Source organism: Rhinatrema bivittatum, chromosome 7, assembly GCF_901001135.1.
Source record: "Rhinatrema bivittatum chromosome 7, aRhiBiv1.1, whole genome shotgun sequence".
NCBI lineage: Eukaryota > Metazoa > Chordata > Amphibia > Gymnophiona > Rhinatrematidae > Rhinatrema > Rhinatrema bivittatum.
The window spans coordinates 19,922,537-19,946,224 of NC_042621.1; the positions used below are offsets into that span (position 1 = coordinate 19,922,537).

Consider the following 23,688-nt stretch of genomic DNA (forward strand, 5'->3'; position numbering starts at 1 on the left):
CGAGACTTGCCAAAAGTCCAGCGGGGGTCCGGAAGGACCTCCTGCCGTCCAATCTTTTTCGTCTATGGCCGCCGCCATTTTTCGGCGCCATTTTGGAAAATGGCGCCGGCCGAAGACGACAAGATGCAGGAGCAGGAGCCCGTTCCGGACCGCTGCCGTTCCGGACCGCCGCTGGACCTGCAGGTTATTTAAGTTATTTGGGGGGGGTTCGGGAGGGTGGGGGATTTAATTTAAAGGGTCGGGGGTGGGTTTTAGGGGGTTTTAGTGTGCCGGCTCACGATTCTAACGATTTATAACGATAAATCGTTAGAATCTGTATTGTATTGTGTTCCATAACGGTTTAAGACGATATTAAAATTATCGGACGATAATTTTAATCGTCCTAAAACGATTCACATCCCTAGTACAGATATATGGGAAAGCCTGAAATCTTTCTCCTATACCTTGAATTGCAAGGGAAAGTAATCCAGGATGTTTTCCCAGGACTAATTCTCACATCTAAACATTTGTTCTACAACCTGAAATAGAGGAATATATCTGATCATGTAGAAGTAATGGAACCAAGTGAAAGAGGAAAACACAAGATTTAATAGTTTATCTTTTTCAAGAGTATTCAGCAGCTTTTCCTTGCACTCACAGTCAAATTTTGATCTGATGATTAACAATTGATAAGAAATTAACTGGCATTTAGAGGTGCAACAAATCATATTAAGCAGAATACAGGATTTATCATTTTTATGTAATTATTGGGACTTTTCATTGGTAAGTAGGTTTTTTCTAATGTCTGCATTTAATACTGACAACCTTTCAAACTCCTTGCTGTATAACCTTCCATCTAACAACTCCCTCTTTCATTCTATTTTACAGTGAACCCTGAGAGAATGAACCATAATGGCATTAAAGTCATTGTGGGAGAAATTATTATTCAGGTTGGAAATGTTAGCATGTGAGGGAGAAAAGCGAGACAAAGAGTTTTAATTGGAAACACTACTGCTGGAGTTTGTAACACACTGGGATTGATGGTTTTAATGTATGTAAAAATTATTGTGTTTTGAAATATCAAATGCAAGTTCTGGTTGGTGTGAATGAGTAATAGAGAGCAGATATGTCAAATGGGGTTACAAGAAAACAATTGTACTAAACTTTCAAGGACATTACAGGGGAAAGCAACAGACTTGTACTTTGCAGTTTATCTAGGAACTGCAACTACGTCCTGTCACTAAATCTGGCTACTAAGGCAACTAATGGCATGAACCATTTCATGAACCACAGCAAGCAAATTCCATATGTGCATGCAACCTTTAAATAGTAAGACAAGCTGTGTCTAAATACCAAAATGTTTGGCCTATGGTGGTTTCAACAGACAGCTCTCATTATACGTAAGAGCTGTCTCTGTGGTATGTGGGTGCACATTGATGCATGTGCATTGGCGCATGGCCAGGGAGGTGGCCATTTTATAATGTGCACACACATCTGCGCACACGTTATTAAAATATAACCGGCTGTGCACACCTATATGCCTAATTTTAAGTAGGTGCGTGCCTAGGCACGTAAATCCTTTTTCTACCTTATAAATCATGTTAATCACCTGTTTATCCACAAGTTAAGCACTCCAACACCCCCCCCCCCGGTTTAATAACTTGCACCTCCACCAGTTAGCCCAGATCCTTAAACCTGTCAAAAATGACTTTTTTTTTAAGTTACACCTCTGCCATAGCAGAAGTAATCGTACGCAGCATTGGACCTGGGCATGTGCTCAGGCATGTTAGTATTTATGTGCACATCTCTTGGGCCTTCCCTGGATCATGCCCAGGCCCCACCCCCTTTTTTAATCTCCGTAAGATGTGCACGTAGCCCAAAAATGCGTGTGCATATTGTAGCTTTTAAAATTCACTGGTTGGTGCGTAAGCCCAACTTATGCATGCATCCCCCAATTTGTACATTATTATTTCAGACAATCTTCTTTCCTATCCAGAGCCATATGTTATAATGCCATTTCTTTCAGGAAACTCACACAAAGATGAGATTTGTACAATGTCCCTCAACCTAGCTTGATGGACTCTCTACCTGGGTAACATCAAGCTAGGCTGAGAGAACACTGTACAAATCTCATCTTTGTGTGAGTTTTCTCACTCTGAAGGACATCAAATCTTCACAAGAGAGCACTGTTCTGTTTGTACGTCTCACTCTACATGTCAAAGTGGCCCCTAATCCCTACACTAGTACCTAAACCTCACCTCGAGTAACTAGGTGGGCCTCCTATAGAGGTATAAATACCTAACTACTATGAAGGTCTTATATATAGTCTCTCTCTCAGTCTCTCTCTCTCACTCTTAGAATGCTAATTGCAAAAACATCACAAAGTGTGATAAAGCTGCTTAACACAAATAAAAAAGGTGTAGTTATTTCCAGCATTAAAACCATGGCAGTGCAAAGTCAGCCCACTCCACCCCTTTTCTAAATTAGCATTGCATTAAGCCCATAACGCAGCTTGGAAAATAACTCCCTTAGGTATGTAAATCAGGGTTTTATGTGGGTACAATTTTTTCATGCAGAAAATAGACACATATATGTTTATAAAATAGGTAGAAAAAATATGCATAGTCAAAACATTGAAATATATCCTTTCAATGCATTGCAGGTATTCACACATTACTATATATATGCACACATTGAGAGGTAGACATTAGGGATGTGAATCATATTTCGGACGATTGAAAATATCATACGATATTTTCAAAATCGTCAGAAATCGGGGGCTCCCCAAAACCGATAGGAAAACCCCATGATATTGTTCGTGGGGTTCTCTTATCGTTTTGGGGGAGGGCGGGAAAAACGGCACACAAAAATAATCCCTAAACCTACCCCGACCCTTTGAAACTAATCCCTTAGCTTCCCCCACCCTCCTGACCCCCCAAAAAACTTTTCACAGGTACCTGTGGCGCCGGCCATCCAGTGCTCCCTCCATGTGACAGGGGCCGGCCAATGGCATGGATACCCTGTCACAAGTTAAGGCAAAGGGCCATCGGCGCCATTTTTATTAGTGGCAGCCGACAGCCCGAGAGCGGGAGATCGCTCCCTGGACCCCCAGTGGACCACCAGGTACCTGTAAAAGGTTTTGGGGGGGTGGGGGAAGCTAAGGGATTAGTTTTGAAAGGTCGGGGTAGGTTTTTTGTTTATCAGCTCGGGCGCAGTCGATAAAAAAACCCGATCGGGCCAGATGAAAAAAAAATCACGATGTGAATCGGAACCGGAATCAGAACCGAATCCAGTTCCGATACACATCTCTAGTAGACGTACATATATTTTATAATCTGCGCATACCTGGTGCACGCAGGTTACTATAGTAGATCTCTGCATGGCCATATATGCATGATTATGGGGGCCTTATGGTGTTGTTTGAACGATACACTCTCTTTGAAATAGTTCACACTAAAAGCAATATGTACATTTAAAAATGACAAATTATAAAAAACAAAATGAAAAAAATGAAAAAAAAAGCTAAAAATGAAATTTTTAAAAAATGAAGCATCTCTAATATTTACCCCTACCCCCTCTGTATATATTGTTCAAGCACCAAAGGCTTACATAACTTGGGAAGAGATAGAAGGGGGAAATTTAGGGGAAGAAAGTTACAGGAAATCAAAGGGTCTATCCATTTTTGACATTGAAGTATAAGTAAATTTGGAGAGAAGGTTACCATGGCATGGCAAGAAGTTTATATACAGTTTATTCAAGTTTCAGTAATAACAGTTAGTAAACTTGTAGAGTAAACTCATTATGATGCATTTATCTAACATTTGCTCAAAAGGAAAAATTATCAATGAAAACATCCCTCTGTTTTCAATGGAAAAAATGTTGAGACACAATGGAGACAGATTTCTGCATAGAAGCAAAAGCAGAGCAAACATTTTCTAAATCTAATCTACCTTATTATATTCTCCCTTGTTCTTCTCACTTTTTTGGCATGAAATGTTCTGTCCAATTTCTTGTTCTGATTTAACTATTTCTCGTGTTTAATACTTTAAACGCAAAGCTATCACCCTTCAGTCTTCTGCTCCTAAGCAGTTCATAGTACATACATTGTTTTCAATATCAGTGTGATAACTGATTAGGGCTGCGATAATGGTCAGCATTTCCTTAGATTCATACTAGAAGGACGGACTAATTAGGGAGAGCTTTCAAGTATTTTAAACACTAGCATTTCCCTAGCAAAGAAATACAGGACAGGAAATTGTCTTTTCATATTTTAACTGCCAACTAAACTAATTTATAGCTAGTATTACTGCTACAAGGGAAATAACAGCTATAGGTATAATTTATGATACAGGAGCTGACTCCCAAACCCAGATAAAGAGGAGAGGCAACAACCATGGACGCGATCTGTCTCCAGACTAAGGAGAAGGCTGGAGGTCTGTGGGAGGGCTGACGTGCTCAGTTTAAGCGTGGGCAAGCTAGTTCCCTCCAGCCTCTTCTTTTGGTGTTTTTCCTGCCCAGCTCACCCATCTTGGGTCAGATTGAATGGGCTCGATTCTGTGCAGTAGGTATGGCCAAACATTCACGGCATAGGGGGCAGGGTTGGACATGCCCTAAGAAGGCAAGTATGTACCTGACATGGCTGAGTAAACACATCTTATGGACTTACTTTAACTAGAATTTTAGCAGATATTATTATTATTATGATTAATAATTTATTTTAAGCTCAGTTGCATTTTATAAACAATCATTTATTTTGTTCACCAACATCAATATCTTTATAAACAGACAGAATAAATGCTACAAAAATAAAGATATATTTAGCTGAAAAGGAGTGTGGCAGTTTACTGAATCTGCATGTAACTTTCCTTGAGCTACCAATGAAAAGATGAGCTAAACACACAATAAACACTAAAACCAAGATGCTTTCTTATAATTGTCTATCAACTTTTCTTAGTCTCAAACTAAAGTCTTTCTCCATAATTTTTAAGAGAAAACCTTGAATGCTATAAAAATTAGAGAATGCAATAACTATTGTGGTCACATGCCTATAATTATGAGCACTCTGTGTATAGTGTGAGATTAGACTACTTGTGCTTTATATTCAAATCTGTCTTTGTTGAAATGTTGTGTCAACAACCATCAATTAGTCTATCAGCTGAAGGTTTTTCAAGGACAGTGGGTTTCCGTTAGCTCACATGCTCTACCCTGCCACTTGTACACTGCAAAAGGACTAATGACTTATCAATACATAGTCTAGAGAGCAATTGTTTGAGGCCTTATGATCACATATTTTGAGAAAGCAAAACTGGGCATGATAAGGTAGAAGGAAATAAAGGCATCATGGGCTTGGTTCACTAAGAGGGTCATTTTCAAAGAAATTTATGGAGATAAAAAGTGTTTTACCCATGTTAATCAGCTGTCTGAAAATTGCAACCCTTCCCCCCAGCCCAATGCAGCTGAAAATCTATGTATAATTCTACAATGCTGATACCTTCAGCCACATTTAGAGGAGGTGTTCTCGGGGACGGGTTTATGGCAGGGGATAAACATGCAGATTGAGTTTTCAGATCTATGTGCATTGTTTTCCTTGAGAAAAGTACCCACTGTAAAGAAATAAAAACTGGTACAAGTGTCCCAGGTTGATTTGTTCCAATGGTTTGTTTCAAAGTATAAGTACATAAGCACTGTCTGTTTGAAAACTGGTGCAAAGTCCACGGTAGAAAGAGCCCTTGGACTTTGTTCCATTGCAGTCAGTTGGAAAATTGCCTCCTAAGCTGTTTTTTGTTGTTGCTTTATTTTTATTTATTTATTTATTTATTTATTTATTTATTTATTTATTTAAAAGCTCTTCTATACCATCATTAAGTTAGTTCACCATCACAACAGTTTACATAAAGGCACAAAAATAAAAAATACGATTGGTATAGATTACAAATTAAACATGTGCCAACATAGAACGGTAACATATTTTTAATAAGAGAAACTAGGTGTAAATTAGAGTTCATATGTCGGTTAGGTAACTGTTACGTGGTTCAAGTCTACATTTCTGGTCGCCGCAACTCAAAAAAGATATAATTGTGATGGAGAAGGTACAGAGAAGGGCTACCAAAATGATAAGGGGAATGGAACAACTCCCCTATGAGGAAAGACTAAAGAGGTTAGGACTTTTCAGCTTGGAGAAGAGACGACTGAGGGGGGATATGATAGAGGTGTTTAAAATCATGAGAGGTCTAGAACGGGTAGATGTGAATCGGTTATTTACTCTTTTGGATAGTAGAAAGACTAGGGGGCACTCCATGAAGTTAGCATGGGGCACATTTAAAAGTAATCGGAGAAAGTTCTTTTTTACTCAATGCACAATTAAACTCTGGAATTTGTTGCCAGAGAATGTGGTTCGTGCAGTTAGTATAGCTGTGTTTAAAAAAGGATTGGATAAGTTCTTGGAGGAGAAGTCCATTACCTGCTATTAAGTTCACTTAGAGAATAGCCACTGCCATTAGCAATGGTTACATGGAATAGACTTAGTTTTTGGTTACTTGCCAGGTTCTTATGGCCTGGATTGGAAACAGAATGCTGGGCTTGATGGACCCTTGGTCTGACCCAGTATGGCATTTTCTTATGTTCTTATGTTCTCATGATTTTAAACACCTCTATCATATCCCCCAGAGAATGTGGTTCGTGCAGTTAGTATAGCTGTGTTTAAAAAAGGATTGGATAAGTTCTTGGAGGAGAAGTCTATTACCTGCTATTAAGTTCACTTAGGGGTAGATTTTCAAAAAAACGCGAATAGGCGTACTTTTGCTGGCGCATCAGGCGCCAGCAAAAGTACGCTGGATTGTAGTAGATACGCGCGGAGCCGCGCGAATCCACTAAAATCCTGGATCGGCGCGCGCAAGGCTATGAATTCTGTATAGCCGGCGCGTGCCGAGCCGCGCAGCCTACCCCCGTTCCCTCCAAGGCCGCTCCGAAATCGGAGCGGCCTTGGAGGGAATCCTCTAACGCCCTCCCCTCACCGTCCCCTCCCTTCCTCTACCTAACCCACCCGCCCGGCCCTGTCTACACCCCCCCTTACCTTTCTCCGGGGATTTACGCCTCCCTCTGGGAGGCGTAAATCCCCGCGCGCCAGCAGGCCTGTTGTGCGCCGGGACGCGACCTGGGGGCAGGTTCGGAGGGCGCGGCCACGCCCCCGGACCGCCCCGGGCCGTAGCCATGCCCCCGTACCCGCCCCCAAAACGCTGCTGACACGCCCCCTAAACGCCACGACGACCGGGCCCGCCCCCCGACACACCCCCGACACGCCCCCCTCGGAGAACCCCGGGACTTACGTGAGTCCCGGGGCTCTGCACGCGCCGGTAGGCCTATGTAAAATAGGCTCACCGGCGCGCAGGGCCCTGCTCGCCTAAATCCACCCGGTTTTGGGTGGATTTAGGCAAGCAGGGCTCTGAAAATCCGCCCCTTAGAGAATAGCCACTGCCATTAGCAATGGTTACATGGAATAGACTTAGTTTTTTTGGTACTTGCCAGGTTCTTATGGCCTGGATTGGCCACTGTTGGAAACAGGATGCTGGGCTTGATGGACCCTTGGTCTGACCCAGTATGGCATTTTCTTATGTTCTTATGTTCTTTAATATGTATTTGGAGACATAAATGTAAAAAAAAAACCTGATTGCTTAGTGCTACCTTATCTATCGATTGTTTTCCTCCTTCTCTTTGTCTTTGTAAAAGGCTTGTTTAAAAAGCCAGGTTTTCAGATTAATTTTAAATAGTTTCAGATTCCTCTGTAGCCTTATTTCGAGTGGCATGGAGTTCCATAGAACAGGTCCAGCCAGCGACAGTGCTCTCTCCCTTACCTGAGTGAGGTGTGCTAATTTAACAGAAGGAATAGTCAGTAGAGCTTTATTAGCAGATCTAAGGTTTCTGTGTGGTACATGTATGCGCAGTGCTGTGTTAAGCCAGTCGGCCTTCTCGTCATGGATTAGTTTATGAATTATACACAATGCCTTGTATTGTATTCTTTGTTCGATTGGGAGACAGTGTAGTTCAGCAAGTGTTCCTGTAATGTGGTCTCTTTTCTTTTTGCCTTTCAAAATTCTAGCAGCAGAATTTTGCAATATTTGTAGTGGTCTAATAGTAACTTGAGGTAGCCCTAATAACAGAGAGTTACAGTAGTCTGTGCTTGCGAAAATCATTGCCTGTAGAACTGTACAAAAATTGTTCAGCGTTAGCAGGGGTTTCAGTCTTCTAAGCACCATTAGTTTGGCGTAATCTTCTTTTAATTTCTGTGAAATGTGTTGTTTCATATTTAGCTCAGGGTCGATTATTACTCCTAGATTCCGTACTTTTATTGCTAACTCCACGGTTTGATTATTTTTTATTGCAATTGTAGGTTGTATAGGGTGTATATTTTTTTTTGTTCTAGATGTAAGAATTCCATTTTGTCAATGTTTATTACTAGTTCCATTTGGTTTAGGAGCTGTTTGATTATTTCAAGATACATATTGGCTAGTTTCATTGTTTCTTCAATGGTGTTTACGATGGGTAACAGTAGTTGTATGTCGTCTGCATGTATGTAGTGTATTATTCCAAGTCCTGCAAGTAAGTGACATATTGGGAGGAGGTAAATGTTAAAGAGGGTTCCGGACAGGGCTGATCCCTGTGGGACTCCTGTTTGTAGTTTGATTTTGTCAGATAGTGTGTTTTTGATTTGTACTTGGAAACATCTGTTGCTTAGGTATGATTCAAACCAGTTTATTGTCATAGTCACAGAGTAGGGAAAAAAAAGCCTTAGTAAATTAGGCCCCATATTAGAAAGAGGCCCCCACCCCATCCCCGTAGAATTCTGCTAGCAAAGGAACAGAAAATGTTTCCTTGAGTATTCTACATAAGATAGCGTTTCAGTGAATCCATTCTTAGGGACAGTTTACAAAGGACAGCAGAACTCATATAAGCTTTCTCCATATATGTCTCCTCCAAGCTGTCATACAATGTCTGACTTCTTCCCTTTCCCAAGCTAAAACCAAGCTTTATTTATCGGCTCTACTACCTTTGCATTTTCTTTAAGTACACACTACAATACTTGCCTTAACTCTTCCAATAGACTTACAGTTTACAGTGATTTTTTTCATAATCAATTACCACAGGCATGATAACTGGGGGAAAAGGTGCTAGAGAGAGAGAGGGAGAGAGAGAGACTCATCCTGTGCATAAACCTCTAGGTGGATTCTTTATTGCATGGTAAAAATTACCCTTAAGAATTATGGAAGAAATACAGAATTCCATTATATGGAGATCCCTAATACCTAAAGATTACATCTTGATTTAAAAATTGGCCAAATACTAGAGTTTTATATGCAGAGTGACAAAGAATGAAAGTTTCTTTCTCAGATCTTCTCTCTACAACAGGATTGTAATGTTTTTAACTATGAAACATCCATTGCTCTTTTTTCAATTGGGAATCTGACAGGTATTCTGACTTTATGCAAAACTATACTGTACTTTAAATACTTTTATTATTATAGTGAAAAATCTCAGTATAACCTTTAGAACTGCTAGTCTTAAGGAACAGATGTAAATATTCTGTTCATCTAGATTATTTATTGAAAACATTTTCAGGAACTAAGACATCATATAGAATTTTTATGATATTATATGAAAACTAGGATCTGCAAGCACTGCATTAGTCCTTTATATTACAAAATAACTTTCGGTGGACATCTAAGTTATGAGTTTCTTAAGGTCATGTGCAGTAAAGGAGTCAACGAGAAGCATCTGGATGCTCCCATGACAAGTGAAGAAGTTCTGATCACCTGGGAAATCCTTTTACATGCTAGAGAACTGGGCATAGTATCAAGAAGAAAAACACATGCTTTACTGATATAAGTGTCAGGTCTAAGTCACTATTCTCTATATGAATAGAGACAAAAGGTTATCAAGTTTCAGAGATGCAATCACCAGAGACCAAGAAAATGTGACAGAAAGATACAGAAATAGCCCTAATTATATTGGGCACCATTGACATGATTAAAAAGAACTTCTAAGAGCACCTTGATGTGGTGCCTATACATATTACTCCCTATGAACTCCAAAAAGAAGATGTCTTTGGTGTAAGACTAGAGGTAAGCAGTGCAATAGCAGTAAATTGAAAGAATGAGAACATACCCCCACACACCTCGGCTTATTAATAAGGTTAATTCCTGTCATGATATGTACAAAACTACCCATTTGGAAACACTATGAGGCCGATGCAATAAATATGCGCAGAAAGCGGGCACTGAACAGTCAGCGCCCGCTTTCTTAATGTGCTCCAAGCGTCCGCAAGGGAGGCGCCAATCAATATTTAAATTACGGGGTTGCATTAGTAAGGAGGCGCCTTACTAATGCAACCCCGCCTCCTTGCTAACGAGAACCCGATCGGCATCGGTGGTCCGCCAGTTAGGAAAACCGACGCCGAGTTTTTCGGCGTCGGTTTTCCTAAACGCTGCACAGCTGCACAGCCAGGGGGTTCAGGAAACAGACGCTTGTCATTTGAGTGTCTGTTTCCTGTACCTGACTGCTAGTGGGTTTTTTTTTTTTTCTATTTTTTAACTTTATTTAATTTTGTTTTTCCTCCTACTTGATATCTCAACGATATTAAGGAGGAGGCAGTACAGAAAATCAGTTTTGTTCTGCTTCTCTGTACTGGCTTAAGGAGCGCTCAGCAATTAACACCTGCTCCAGGCAGGTGTTAATTGCTGAGTGCTAAATGCGCGTCCTAGACGCACATTTTTTGTTTTGCATCTGTAGTGAATGCTAATAGCCTCAATCACATGCCTTTTCATGTGATTAGCGCTATTAGATTCACTCTGTGTTGGACGTGTGTTGAATAGGCGCTAATCCCCTTATTGCATTAGGGGATTCATTAGCGCCTATTCAACCCGTGTCTGACTGCGAGTTATACAGTGCACTCGGCTAAGGAGGTTTGCTCTGGAATTCATTGCCAAAGGATGTGGTTAAGTCAGTTAGTGTAGCTGGGTTAAAAAAAAAAAGGCTTGGGCAAATTCCCCATTCCTTCCCTGGCGTTTGCAGCATGCACAGCGCTGGGTTAGTGACAGCATCCATGCACAGCGCAATGCTGTGTCTTAACCCAGGCAGCCACGACTGTACGTCGCCCGGGAGTTAAGAGGCAGGAGGACGCAGTAACACACATTCACATATACAAAATAGTCAGCAAACAAGATGTGGGATGAAATTGGCTGCAACTTTATTGCAATAAACAGTGTTACAAGCTTTGGACCCAAGCCATAACAGAAGTAAGCTTTCCGTGAGTCCTCCACTTTTGGAGGCAGCACGTTTTCTCCGGCCCCGGACCCATCACAACCAAGCAAGTCTCTTCGCCACCTGGGAGGAAATCACATGGCGCTCCTTCACCCCTGCGTCTAAGCAAGGTGACTGCCACAACAGAGGGTGTGGACATCCGGTCTATCGCCACACTGGGCCAGCAGATCATGCCGACAGACAGCCCCCTGTTGCGTCCGTCGCTGCTCGACGCCCTCACTCCGCCCTCTTTACCTCTGTGGCTACTCCCTCTGGGTCTGATGGACGGTTGGCGTCTTCTTGCCATCTCCCTCCAGCGTTCCCGGACCAGCATGACGCTGCAGATCTGCCATGTTGTCTGATGACGTAGGGTGCGCGTGCACTCCGATTGATGTACCAGCAAGGGCGTGAACCTCGGGGGTGTCCCCCTGATATGACGTCATCCGCTTCCAATATAAAAGGTCTCGGTATTCGCTAAGGAATTGAGTTAGCAAGGGGATTGCTGGGGATTGCTTCGGCTTTTCTCCCAAGCTACTCTGCCTCCTCGGACTTACCAGGGGTACACGCTCCTAGGGGGCCTCACTCTCTTTTCTTTATTTCAGATTGCAGATAGGAACCGGTACTCACTCCTTAAGGGCCCATGTCCCTGAATACTCTGAAGATTCTCTACTGCCTGGAAGCTATCGCAGATACAGACATTTGTGAGTTACCATCGCTCTCTCAGAGCTTTCCCTGGAACCAGGTACTCGCTCCTCGAGGGCCTAATCCTTTCCAGCTACTGAGCTTCCTTAAGACCTTATGTGAGTTTTGTCATCCAGTTCTGGCTATGTACACAACATACCCTGTCTACTCACTATCTATAGTTTCTCTACAGCTCAGCTTTTCTGGGATCGCTGTTCCAGTACCTGAGGGACTTCAGCCCTGCCGGGCATATGAGCTCACTACTGCCACCTCTGGTGGTTCCACTAACCTGTCTAATAAAAGAATTATCTGTGTCTGTCTCCATACTCAAGCCTAGCCGGTGGTCCCTCTCAGGATATCCTCCCAGGGGCGCAGTCATCTGCCATCGGCCCAAGGATCCACCTATCTACATTCTTCTACAGCTGAGTGCCCTCTCCAAGCACTCCGCTGGTAACAGATTGCTACTCCTACTCCATCAGGAGTATTCAGCAACAGATTCATAACAGATTGCTAACTCCGCAGTCTAACCTCCAACAGATTGTTAACTGCTCCCTCTGCAGGAGCTGAGCATATCAGATTGCTGGCTCCTCCTTCCACAGGAGCATATCCATAACAGATTGCTAACTCCTATCTCCACGGAAGCCAATTCGTAACAGATTGCTAACTCCTCCTCCAACAGGAGTATCCAGCAACTGATTCCTAACACCCCCTTGCATTCATGTTATTTATCATGTGCTGTGCACTGTCTCTAGCTGACCCCCCCTTCCAGCTCGGGTACACCCGCCATAGGGCCTGAATAGCAGACACCTTATTCACGTCCCTCCCCCAAGCTGTGGCCGATGGCTAGGGACCTTTCAGGTGAGGGCTAGGAACCTGTCAGGACTCTGTGTGGCCGATGCAATATTATTCGCGGGAAGCAGGTGCTGACTTTTTAGAGCCCACTTTCTTAATGCATGCATGGTGCCCGCAAGGGGGGCACCATGCAATATGCAAATTAGGGGGTCAGGCTAGCAAGGAGGTGCTAAGGTCGCTAGCGTGACCTTAGCGCCTCCTTGCTAAAGCGACCCCACAGTAACTGGCGGTCTGCCGGTTATGAACACCGATGCCGATAAACTCGGCGTTGGTTTTCATAACGGTAGTCAGCCGGTTATGAAAAGCACCGCCGACTTTATTGGCATTGGTTTTCATTACTGCAGCAGGCTGGTTATGAAAAACGACGCGGAGCATATCAGTGTCGGTCTTCAAAGCGGCCAGCAGAGATTTTTTTTTTTTACTTTTAAAAAAGTACAGAAAAGCAGTTTTTTCTGCTTTTCTGTACTTTTTTTCAGTGTGCTCAGCTATTAACGCCTGCCTGGAGCAGGCGTTAATAGCTGAGCGATAAATGTGCGTCTCAGACACACATTTATATTTTTGCATTTGGAGTGAATGAGTAATAGCCTCATTCACATGCATTTGCATGTGATGAGCACTAACTCATTCACTACACATTGGACGTGCGTTAAATAGGCGGTAATCCCCCTATTGCAATAGGGGATGTATTAGCGCCTATTTAACACGCATCCGACAGTGTATTACATCGGCCCCTGGGTATGGCATGTTTCAAGTTGGCTAAGAGCAAGTCTTGTCCAATATCTGAAAGGTGCACCCTGTCAATATAAAACAGTACCGAGCAATCCACTCACATCCAGATGTGGTGTCCTTTATGCACGCCACCCTGGTGCTCAACAAAAGTCCCAATTTGCTTGTTTAGTTTCTTCATCCAATGTGTCCAGAGAGGCAAATCGAGAAACTGGTGGCAAGGGATGATCTCCGACCAGATGATCATGGTGCTGGGCATCAAGGACAGGATGACTGTTGTGATCCTGGTCATTGGGTCAGTGACCGGGCCCTTACCTCCTCCTGTCGCGCTGCTGACTGCCGGGTTCCGGGCTCCCCGAGCCGCGTGGCAGCGGCTGCAAACCGCCGGGTCCCAGGCCTCTCGAGCCGCGTGGCAGCGGCGTCTCCACGAGGGAGACGCTGCCGAAGACTCCGCCCCTCTGGAGGGGAACGCGCGCGAGCAAGGGCCGACCTTTTCTGCTCACAGCCCCGGATGTCCTGGCCCGCCTCCTGATGATGTCAGACGCCGGTAAGGGGATTTAAACAGGCCCCGGGAATCCTTACTTTGCCTTGCAACGAGGTTAATCCTGGAAGTGCTAGTTGCTGTTTCGTTCTCCCGGTTCCTGATTGCAGCCTGCCTGTCTTCGGATCCTGCCTGCCTGACTTTGTTTCCTGATTTGCCTGCCGCCTGTCTTGATTTTAGCCGTGACTCCGACTTCGCTTGCCTGCCGCCTGTCCCGATCCCAGCCTGTGACTCCAACTTCGCTTGCCTGCCGCCTGCCTTGATTCCAGCCTGTGACTCCGACTCCGCTTGCCTGCCGCCTGCCTTAATTCCAGCCTGTGACTCCGACTCCGCTTGCCTGCCGCCTGCCTTGATTCCAGCCTGTGACTCCGACTCCGCTTGCCTGCCGCCTGCCTTGATTCCAGCCTGTGACTCCGACTCCGCTTGCCTGCCGCCTGCCTTGATTCCAGCCTGTGACTCCGACCCCGCTTGCTTGCCGCCTGCCTTGACTCCGGTTCGTATTCCTTCCTGGGTTTCGTCTGTCCTTCGCCTAAGTCCCAGCGGTCCGGGTCCCTACGGGCTCCTCCTGGGGGGACTTCGGACTTCCAGGGTGAAGATACCAAAGTCCTAGCGACCCGGGCTCCTACAGCTCCTCTGGAGGGGTCACGGGTTTCCAGGTGGTCTCGTCAGCCCAGTGTGTGTTCTGCCTCCCGGCCGCCCATCCTGGTCGGTCGGCCTAAGGATCCACTTCCGGAATTGGACAGTCCTAACAATGACAGCAATGTCACAACTCATATTATTTAATAGCAGGCATCTAGGCGTGATTCCCAAGTCATTGCCTCCAAGATGTGTATGGCATGTTTCAAGTTGGTGAACTTTGTCAATTGCTGCCTTATCAGGGGAACCAATTGATCCCAACACATGACCTTGTGACCCAGCCATCACATTATGCCATCTCTTGGTGTAACGCCCAGCTGTCCACTGAGGGTATTTCTCTTCGCCTGCTGTTCCGCACAAAATGCAAAAGAATGTCCCATGATCCATATCACTTGATAGCACCATTGAGGGCTTGAAAGACATAAGACATTAGTGGCAATGTCACAGGGGTATAGGAGAGTACGCTGGTGTGATCCTCTGGGTCGCTGCCAGCATCTATTGTGCAATAGGATGAGGGATTTCGTTAGGTACACCGGAGAATGCCATCTGCTAATACACTGAATGGCTGTGCCTGGCAAACTCAATGCTGCTGTGCTCGAGACCACCCCATTCGGAAGGACTGAGTCCTGAACTGCTCCGGCTTCAACCCGGCCACTTCCAGGGTGTGCTTGAGGATGGCATTAAAATTGTATTTGCTTACTGGGAGTGAGTTAGCTAGCATGCAATAGGAAAGCGGACTTTATGTCAACCTTTGTCATGAGAGCCCCTTCCCCACAATCCATGAGGAGGTCAAGTGCACTATCGAAGGAAGTGTATTAAGCTGCACACATCTCCCGTGGGATGAAGTCAACACAGCCTGGCCTGCAGGGTGTTTATCAGTCTGGATTTACCCTGCTCCTTCTTAGGCACTACCGCTAGAGGTGACAGGATCATCTTCTCAAAGGGCGAGAGGTGGAAGGGGCCTGCTACCCTGCCTAGATTAATTTCAACCCCCCGCTTCTCTCTCACTAGGTCAGTGAACCTGGCTGTGGGAAGTGCATTTGAGTGTCGGGTACGGTTCAGAGGACCCTCATACGGGATTATGAAGCCTTCCTTGAAACCTTGGTGTAATGTAAAGGCTATATGTCTATTGGAATAGAGGCTAAGACCCGATGCCAATCACTCCCAGCTGACTGGGGTCGAGGCTCACAAATAAGGGCTACTTTCCCCTGCCACTTGGGGCTTTTTTAGTACACTTGGTGGTGGGGTGACTAGCAGCACAGATGTGCTTGTATTTGCAATCCTGTGTTGTGCAACCCCCTTTGTTGTACCGCCAACAGGCTTCAGCTGTGGGGTTGGCTGCCCATGCCAGTACATGGAAGCATCCATGGGCACGAAAGGGGCGATTGTTCACATATTTTTCTGAATTCCATGCCATCATGTGTGTCAGCCGCAGCTCAACGTCTTGTGCACCCCATGATATGGATGGTATATCAGCTATCCTTCTTCTGAATCGCTCATCATAATTCAACCAAGAGAATCCCTTATAGGTGCAGTGGGTACTGACAATGGTATCTAAATAAGACCACAAAGTTAAGTGCTGCAAGGGATCGGTTCAGCCGACTATTGATGCTAGGCGCACAAAGGATCGTACCCAGTTGTTAATGTTTCTAGAGACCCGCTTGGGACCTGAAGGAGATTCATGATGTCTGCAATCCTTGAGTGATCCTTCCACCTTCCTACGCCCCCCTCCAGCAAGCTAAAAATATCAACATTCTGGAGAAGGCATATGTGGCGCCGGAATGAACGCGGAACATGCTGCCACAACCACTTTGTCATGTTTAGCGTTGGCAGGCTAGCGTTAGTGGCAATGGCACTTCATGAGCCCTCTGCTACTGACAACCCCCAGGAACTAGAGGAAGATGCTAGGGAGGAACTCCTGCTGCCTGAGGAATTGGAGCAACAGGCACCTCCTACTCTTCCTCTTATGCCTCCTTTCGCATTTATCGTGATCCTCAAGGGGCTGGGCCTTAATGGCCTCTGCTGGGGGGGTGGGATACCTTATCCAACCCTGGTGGTTGTTCAGAGGATTCCCCAGGCCTGTGCACTGATGTGACCCCACTGGACTCACCTGCAGCAGTCTGTGGCGCTGCAGGTTGGGTGCGTGGTCCAGAATCTCTGGGCCATGCACCCAACCTGTGGCATTCTGTAGGCATCTGTGGCATTCTTTAGGTCCAGATGGTTCGGGGTACTGAAGCTCTCAAGTGCAGCATAGATTGGGGCAGGGAGCTGGGAGACCAACTTCACAGGCTCCTGCGGTTCCGGCATGCTGATGCCCAAAGACTGCAGGCACATGGTACAGCCGGGATTCCATTGGCTAGTACTAGGAGGAATAACTGATTGCCAGTGTGGTTTGGCCCCATGGTAAAAACTCAGAGGCCCTGGATATGGCCAAGTGGGCCATGGTGGAGTGACCGCCTCCGCAGCCCTCCATCCTGGCGCCTGTTGACTGTAGGGGAACAAAGTTAAGCCATGTGGTCGGGCTCCCTGCTGCAAACCATGCTGTTCCTGAGGGGTGAAATCACCCCTGGGCCACTTGTCCCACTCCCCAACCCGCTGGCTGGAGCTGGTGCAGGGGGCAGCGGAATGCAACTGTCCCCAGCAGGAAAACTACCCCTAGGCTGCCCAGTTCCCATCCCTTGGCCACACTGCCATTCGTTGGGGTGCTAGGGTTTGGCACTGGGTCCCCGACGGGGACTGAGGTCACCATCAGGCTCTTCCCCAGGATGCCCTGCATTTTCAGGACCCCGCACCCCCCTGGGGATTATCGGCTGGCGGTGCACCTGGAGATTACTACCCAGGTGGTACTGGGTTCTCCAGGTCCCCCCCGTGGGGACGGTTGGCGAATCGAAGCTCTAGCCCTGCAACCACGATTGCATGCAATGGCTGAGCTAAGATGCTGCCCCTTAAATCACTTCAGGAAGAGCCAATATGGATGCACCTACCCACTGTCCCCCAAGGGAACTACCTCTTTGAAGTTTGGGTGCAGGATGGCTGGATCTCCTCCTCTGTTCCAGTTGAGGCAGATCTGACCCTAGATTTGTTCTCTCACTGTTGCCTCAACCACAGGTCACCACCCTTGCATTGCCTGAGGAAAATAGAAGTGAAGGGGCTGGCCCAAGGACACAAAGACCAGGTAGTGAGATTTAAACCCTGGCTTCCCCGGATCATAGCCTGCTGCTCTAACCACTGGGCTATAGGGGTGTGCATTCGGATTGACCGCATTAGTAAAACGCAACTCATATTTTTTTTTTACTTAAAAAATTGATTCGACATAAACGATCGGATTTCCCACATATCGAACATAGATATGTGGGAAATCGCGATTGTTGAGCCAAAATAAAAATATAAACCCCCTCACCCTCCTTAATCCCCCCCCCCCCCGACTTACCACAACTCCCTGGTGATGGAGCGAGGAGTGAGGACGCCATTTCTGCAATCCTTGGCGAGAAGCATGTGACGTCGGCGGCACGTCGAGTGACGCCGGCGTCACGTGATTCCCGGCTCGTTCGCGCCGGATGGCTCGTTCGGCCCAAAAAGAACTTTTGGCCAGCTTGGGGGGCGTCACGTGATTCCCGGCAAGTTCGCGCCGGACGGCTCGTTCGGCCCAAAAAGAACTTTTGGCCAGCTTGGGGGGACCCCCTCAAGCTGGCCAAAAGTTCTTTTTGGGCCGAACGAGCCGTCCGGCGCGAACTTGCCGGGAATCACGTGACGTCGCGTCTGAGTGACACGGCGCCACGTGATTCCCGGCGAGTTCGCGCCGGACGGCTCGTTCGGCCCAAAAAGAACTTTGGCCAGCTTGGGGGGGTCAGGAGGCCCCCCCAAGCTGGCCAAAAGTTCTTTTTGGGCCGAACGAGCCGTCCGGCGCGAACGAGCCGGGAATCACGTGACGCCGCGTCACTCGACGTGCCACCGACGTCACATGCTTCTCGCCAAGGATTGCAGAAATGACGTCCTCACTCCTCGCTCGATCACCAGGGAGTTGTGGTAAGTCTGGGGGGGGGATTAAGGAGGGTGAGGGGGTTTACATTTTTTTTTTGCACATATGTACATATACCCAACTCATTGGATTTTTTTTATGTCCATATTGGCCGCAAGTGGGACCCCCTTTCGGACATAAAAAATATGAACATAAAATTTTGCTCTGCACATCCCTACTGGGCTACTCCATGCTTCCTCCTTATGTTATTATTATTTTTTTTAATCCAATGACCAAATTGTTACGGCAGCCGTGGTATTTTTCCCTAGTGTGGCAGCTATGCAGAGGACAGGAAGCAAAAGGGACAGGGGCACTGCACCCCGGTCAGATTCCGCCTCTCTGCATGGCTGCCCCCACCCCATTGGATGACCCTGTGCCAGAATTGGCCAATGAGCCTTCTCATAATAGCTCACGCCCCCCTGATGGAGCCCTCCTGTGAGACTCCCTCCACCCCTCCTGCCTGTAGCCTGAGGTTCCCACAGCTGAGATCAGGCATGCTTGCATCAGCAGGGGGGGGGGGGGGGAGGGGCTGACATTGGCATGCAGGCTACATCATTGGGCCACCCCAACACCACACAGCTGCAGAGACAGTGTCTCCATGGCCCCTTCATGGCGTTTATGGCGCGTGCGGCGCCAGGTTATCAGCGGCATCTGTACACACACCACGGGACCGTGTCTAATCTCTTTTAAAGAGATCCACACATCTCTATGAAAACACATATACTTTAAAGTACAGAATTAAAGGCAGAAAGAGAGAACAACAGATGAGAAAAACAATTTGAAATTTTGATCTGTTCTGTATCACATGAATTTATTTTTCATTAAAATTGATTTATTGACCTTTGGAGGTGGCATTCATTATCTATTAAGGCCTTCTATGGAGAAAACTGAATAGTTCAAATAAAATCTAACTGAGGCAGTGCCCTGTCTGGAGAGAAATAATTTTATCTTTTTTCTTCAGTGAGAACAAAAGTGTCAATAATTTTCAGGAATTCATTTTGCATAGCACAGCATTTCCAAGGGATTAGCACCCTGTATTCCACACAATAAATTTTCTTGTTAACACATAAACATTCTGCTTCACTTATAACAGAGATTTTTCACAGGCAATCAGATAATGTTATAATCCCAAGGAGAATTAGTGTTCTGGCATTCTGTGAAAAGAAAATGACTTTTTTTTTAATTGATGCTATGAGCTGATCTGTACTTAATGAAAAAAAAAATCTATCTATCTATCTATCTATATATATATATATATATATATCTATATATCTATATATATCCACCCATTACTTTGCAATGTGGAGATAATAGTATTTCTTTGTTTATCTCTATTACACTGAAGGAGCTAACAAGGAAAATTCATGTGAAAGTATAATATAATGATATTTCATTTTCTATAAGGTCCATATTCAGTAAGCCAATAAGCAAACATGTTATTTGGTTAAAGTTAGCCGAATAACTTGTCACAGATATTCAGCAGAACGATCCTCAACTAAAATTATCTGGATAACTTTGCCTGAATAAGTTAGGGCATCATGCTGAATATATCTGGTTACAGTTATCAGTTAAGGTTACCCAGGCAACACTGAAGTTAATTGGCTATATTATTAAGTACATAACCAGTTAAATCAGATACCCCACAAAAACACTCAGCCAGCATGCTTGATTATTCACCACCATTTCACACACAAAAATAATAAAAATTATGTGAGGGAATGGGGTAGATTTTAAAACATTACGCAGGCACATCCATGTGCACGTGCTACCCGGCGTGCACACATGGATGCATGATTTTATAACATGCGCGCTGGCGCGCATGTTATAAAATGCTGAGTCGGGGTGCACAAGGGGGGATAGAGATGTTCAAATATGCACGGCGACGCATCGGGGCCTTCTCCAGTTCCTTCCCAGTCCACTCCAATTAAGGAGCGGACTGGGAGGGAACTTCCCAAATCCCTAGCCTGACCTCCCTTCCCCTTCCCCTATCCTTCCCTTCCCCTATCCCTATCCTAAATCCCCCCCCAATTCATTGTCCTACCTTTTGCTCCTGCTTCTGAGCAGGAGCAAGTTGTACACACCGGCACCCTGCCGGCGCGAGATCCTCTGGCACAGCGGCAAATTGCTGCTGTGCCGGGTGCCTCTAGCCTCGCCCCCCTCCCTGCCCCCCAGACCCTTTTGCTTACACATGTCCTGGGGGTTTATGCGTGTGGCCGGGCCCTTTGAAAATTGGCCCAGAACGCATAAGGCCTGACCACGCGCATAAACCCCCAGGTTTCACGTGCGTAAGTGTTTTAAAGTCCGGCCCATATTGCATAATTTAAAACATTGCTGGCAATAGCGGCCCGATGCCCCTCCAAGATACTTAAATGAAAAGAAGGCTCCAGGCCCTACTTCATCCCACCATTCCACTATATTGCCATCCCTTCCCCTGCCCTCCCACCTTACACAGAACCCCCAAAACCCCCAGGACATGCCGGGAGCGAGTAGTGCCTTTGTTGCTCTCCTGGCAGTATCCTCTCTTGCGCTTACAACAAACCTGTTAGCGTTCACTGCTAACATTGCCCAGTTTCCTGTCTACAACGGTAGCCAATCTAGATCACAAGTACCTGACAGAACCCCGATGTTTGATCGATTTTTTGAATTTCACTTGCAGGGATAAGCACTGGCTTTCTCATGTCTACCTGTCTAATAACTGTTTATGGACTCCCCTTGAAACAAGTTCAAAAACATGCAGTGGTTTCCAGGTGTTGGATATTATCAGGGGTAGGCAGCAAGTTTCCTAGTATATAGATTTAACTACACTTCCAAGGTAAGGTAACAAAATGTGAGATTGGTCTCCTGGAGACAGTTAAATTTCAATAGACTTGTAAATTGAAAATATCCTTAAATAGAACAAGGTAGACAAAGGCAACCAGGCACACTCTTTGTCCTTTTTTGATAACATCTATCTTGGGCCAGATGTACTATAGAGTAGGGATGTGCAATCGTTTTTCCCGAATTAGGCAATGTCAACAAAATTGCCTAATTTGGAATGGTTCGGGAGAACTGAAAAACAATTGAATTTTTTCTGAAATTTGGAAAAAAATTCATTTTTCACTTACCGAGCTAACAGGAGTTAGCGGGCGCTAACTCCCGATAGTGCGCACTAACCCGAAAATCAGGTCCCCCGAAAACAAAAACCCGAACCACAGGAAAAACAAAATTCCCGTGGGGAGGCCCTGAAACGTAGCCCGACAGAAATTTTTTACCCGAAGCACATCTCTTCTATAGAGTTTTTCTCAATTTGTGTCTATTGGAAAGATGTTTAGTACATCTAGTTAGTGTAGCTGGGTTCAAAAAATGTTTGGATAAGTTCTTGGAGGAGAAGTCCATTAATGGCTATTAATCAATTTTACTTAGGGAATAACCACTGCTATTAATTGCATCAGTAGCATGGGATCTTCTTAGTGTTTGGGTAATTGCCAGGTTCTTGTGGCCTGGTTTTTGGCCTCTGTTGGAAACAGGATGCTGGGCTTGATGGACCCTTGGTCTGTCCCAGCATGGCAATTTCTTATGTTCTTATCTTTTCTCATAAGTAAAGTACCTTATTTACATTATTTTAAAACATGAATGTGTTCTTTCCAAGCTGTTCCAGAAACAGCATTAGTCCATTAGGGCAAAATGCCCTTCAAGAAGACTTTGCTGACCTAATATTTTTTGTCCCAGTTTGTACCGTGGATAATACTATATTATATCACATGTAATCTAAATTCTGTAAATAAATATTTTGAACATTACGATATGCTTTGGATTGCTGCTCATGCAATTAACTATTCATAGTGTAATATACATGCTACTCATAGATGATCTCATCTCTGTCTGCAGCAGTGTTTTCAGTCTGCATATCTGATGAACATATTATAAAGGCTGAATCACTTTTCAAGTCTATTGCATTGAATCATTGTTCTAGTTTCAACTTTCAAAAGTAACAAAATACAATATTACAGGAGACTGAAGAAACATATTTTAATTGTTTATATCTCTAATTAGCAAAGTCAATACTATGATGAAACTAATACTATAGCAAATATATAGTGCACATATTTGATATTTACCTTCATTATTTTTTATGGTGAAATTAGGATTGTTGGCCATTTCAGGTAGAAGACTGTAGAAAAAATAATGTCCATTCTTTGGGTCATCACTGTCAATGGCACTAACTGTTTGAATTATCTAAAACAGAGAAAAGTGATATTTAATCATGACATTAGACAATATAAAATACTAATTAGCAAGCGATAATGTGCAGAATTGCAATTCACAATCACATAATAAACTGAACCATGCAAAATAAATTCCATAAATCAATGAAGCCTACCTCATGGCTATATCTGAGCTTAAAAGGAATTAGAAATGTAATGAAAGAATTAAAATATCTTGAGGGCCTTAGAATAATCTGTTTTTACCATGGGATTCTAAATCAAAGTCCTGAAATTCCAGAATTTTAAATTGCATCATTGTATGTTGTTTAGTGTAAGTTTGATTGATATTTACTGACTGTGATTTACAAAGACTCTGATTTTGAAAAGCAGGATTAAAACTGGGTTTTACATGTGTAAGTGCACTTATAGGCAAATTTTAAAAGCCCTGCGCACGCCAAAATTGGTAGATATGAGCAGAGGTTGGGCTGCCGCTTGCCAAGCAGATTTTAAAAGCTGCCTAAGGCCGTGTGTATCTTCCGCTGCATGCAGAAATGGAGTTTCTAAAACGGGGCAGTGTGTGAGCGTGGTTTGGGCATGGTATGGGCGTGCCATGGCCTGGCCAAGAAATATGCACATAAATACTTACGTGTCCTTTCGCGGGCCGGGGTCCCCTGCCTCGTAACTTTACTTCTGCTATGGCTGATGTGTAAATAATAAAATAAAAATAAATAGGCCAGGCAGCAGGGTTTTAAGGGGTCGAGGTTAACAGGGCAAAGGGT

The 23,688-nt window shown here is 44.9% G+C and overlaps 1 protein-coding gene across 1 annotated transcript in view; it reads right to left on the reverse strand.

Moving 5' to 3' along the window:
• The window catches only part of LOC115095018 (cadherin-8-like), a 66,951-nt gene extending 44,017 nt beyond the window's left edge, over positions 1 to 22,934 (reverse strand). The window contains exon 1 of the mRNA XM_029608172.1: positions 22,823 to 22,934. Within this exon, the coding sequence (XP_029464032.1) occupies positions 22,823 to 22,862 (40 nt within the window). The 5' untranslated portion in view covers positions 22,863 to 22,934. The remainder of the gene's footprint in view (positions 1 to 22,822) is intronic.
• Between the last annotated feature and the right edge of the window lie 754 nt (positions 22,935 to 23,688).